Genomic DNA, 1,596 nt, shown 5'->3' with positions numbered 1-1,596 from the left:
AGTATTTCACGATCTTCTCCTAAGCCTAAGTATTTCACGATCTTTTCCCCAACCTAATAAAGTATTTCACGAAATTTTACTAAACCTAAATAAGTAGTTATATTACGTAAATTGTTTCCTGGAAGTTTATTTTGAAAAGACTGTTTCTGGACTTTCGTAGGAAAACGCATGAAAATGTAGTAACTTTTTTTTGTAAGATATCATAAGAACTGTCGTAAAAGGATACGTTACTGATACAGAGTAAAAAGATTCATGTCCCCACAACATGAGTAATACAGGCACACACACACACACACGCACACACACACACACACACACACACACACACACACACACACACACACACACACACACACACACACACACACACACACACACACACACACACACACACACACACACACACACACACACACACACACACACACACACACACACTCACACAGACTTTATAGTGCAGTGAAGTGCTCTATATTTTTTAAGTGGAATTGCTGAAGTCATTGAGTCTCATGATCCCGTTCACGCATGAGTAAACAATCACACGCACACTCCTCTTCAAGGTTAGACAAGAAAAGTGAGCTGAGTTAGGATTTAACAGTGAAGGTCCACACACACACACACACACACACACACACACACACACACACACACACACACACACACACACAGGTGTCTGGTTGTGGTCTACCTGTTTGATCCTCTGCAGCAGGGGGGGCAGCCAGTCCTTGTTGACCTCACAGTGGCTGTCCAGGAAGGTGAGGACCCCGGCCCTCGCAGCATCGGCCCCGCGCACTCTGGACCGGATCAGACCTGACGCACAAACAGGAACACAAACGGCGAGTTTCAGTCGCTGTGACCTCAACAACTTATAAAGATTTCTCATTTTAGAAGAGACTCAATAAAGACGTCTCATGGTAGAGTCACACTGGCTGAAAACAATCTCATTCCAGCGTAATTGAGAGCTGTATGACTTAGTGTGTGTGGAGAATGAGAGGCTCTGTGTTTGCTTCCGGCCTCAGACGCCTACCGTAAATAAAGTGGGCACAAGTCGTCAAACTATCGGAGTTTACGTTTCATGAATTACCTCGACTGAAGTTACAAATAAATACCAGAGCAGAAGAGAATAAAGCTGCTGCAGTGTTTATAGATATTTATGTGCATGTTGTACTGGTTTTATAATAATAATAACAACACGTATTATTATTATTGTTATTATTATTCAGTGGGTTTCATTCCCCATCTTCAGTAGTAGTAGTGGTTGTATTGGTATTAGTATTAGTATTATTATTGTTCTTGTTGTTATTAATATTATATTATATACTGTATAATATGCAGAGTATTTTAATGGTCATTGCATTGTTTAAAGTCTACAAAGGAACCATAGCTGACAAATGATAGTAGCAGAGTAAAGAAGCAGAAACTACCTCAGAATCATACCTTAGTACTTGGGTAAATGTACTTAGTTACTTCCCACCACTGCACGCAGCAGGTTTTGTGTCGGCTCTTCACGTCCAACACACTACACATGATAACATCAGACCACGCAGCGCACACACACACACACACACACACACACACACACACACACACACACAC

The 1,596-nt window shown here is 41.5% G+C and overlaps 1 protein-coding gene across 1 annotated transcript in view; it reads right to left on the bottom strand.

The window, feature by feature from the left end:
- The window catches only part of galnt14 (UDP-N-acetyl-alpha-D-galactosamine:polypeptide N-acetylgalactosaminyltransferase 14 (GalNAc-T14)), a 92,011-nt gene that overhangs the window by 19,795 nt on the left and 70,620 nt on the right, over window positions 1-1,596 (bottom strand). Inside the window, exon 5 of the mRNA XM_031865935.1 lies at window positions 689-810. Within this exon, the coding sequence (XP_031721795.1) occupies window positions 689-810 (122 nt within the window). The remainder of the gene's footprint in view (window positions 1-688; window positions 811-1,596) is intronic.

Source organism: Anarrhichthys ocellatus, unplaced genomic scaffold (genome assembly GCF_004355925.1).
Source record: "Anarrhichthys ocellatus isolate YVR2014 unplaced genomic scaffold, GSC_Weel_1.0 scaffold34, whole genome shotgun sequence".
NCBI classification, from domain to species: Eukaryota; Metazoa; Chordata; class Actinopteri; order Perciformes; family Anarhichadidae; genus Anarrhichthys; species Anarrhichthys ocellatus.
Note: the sequence above shows the minus strand (reverse complement) of the source record. Positions and strands in the feature narration are given on the sequence as shown.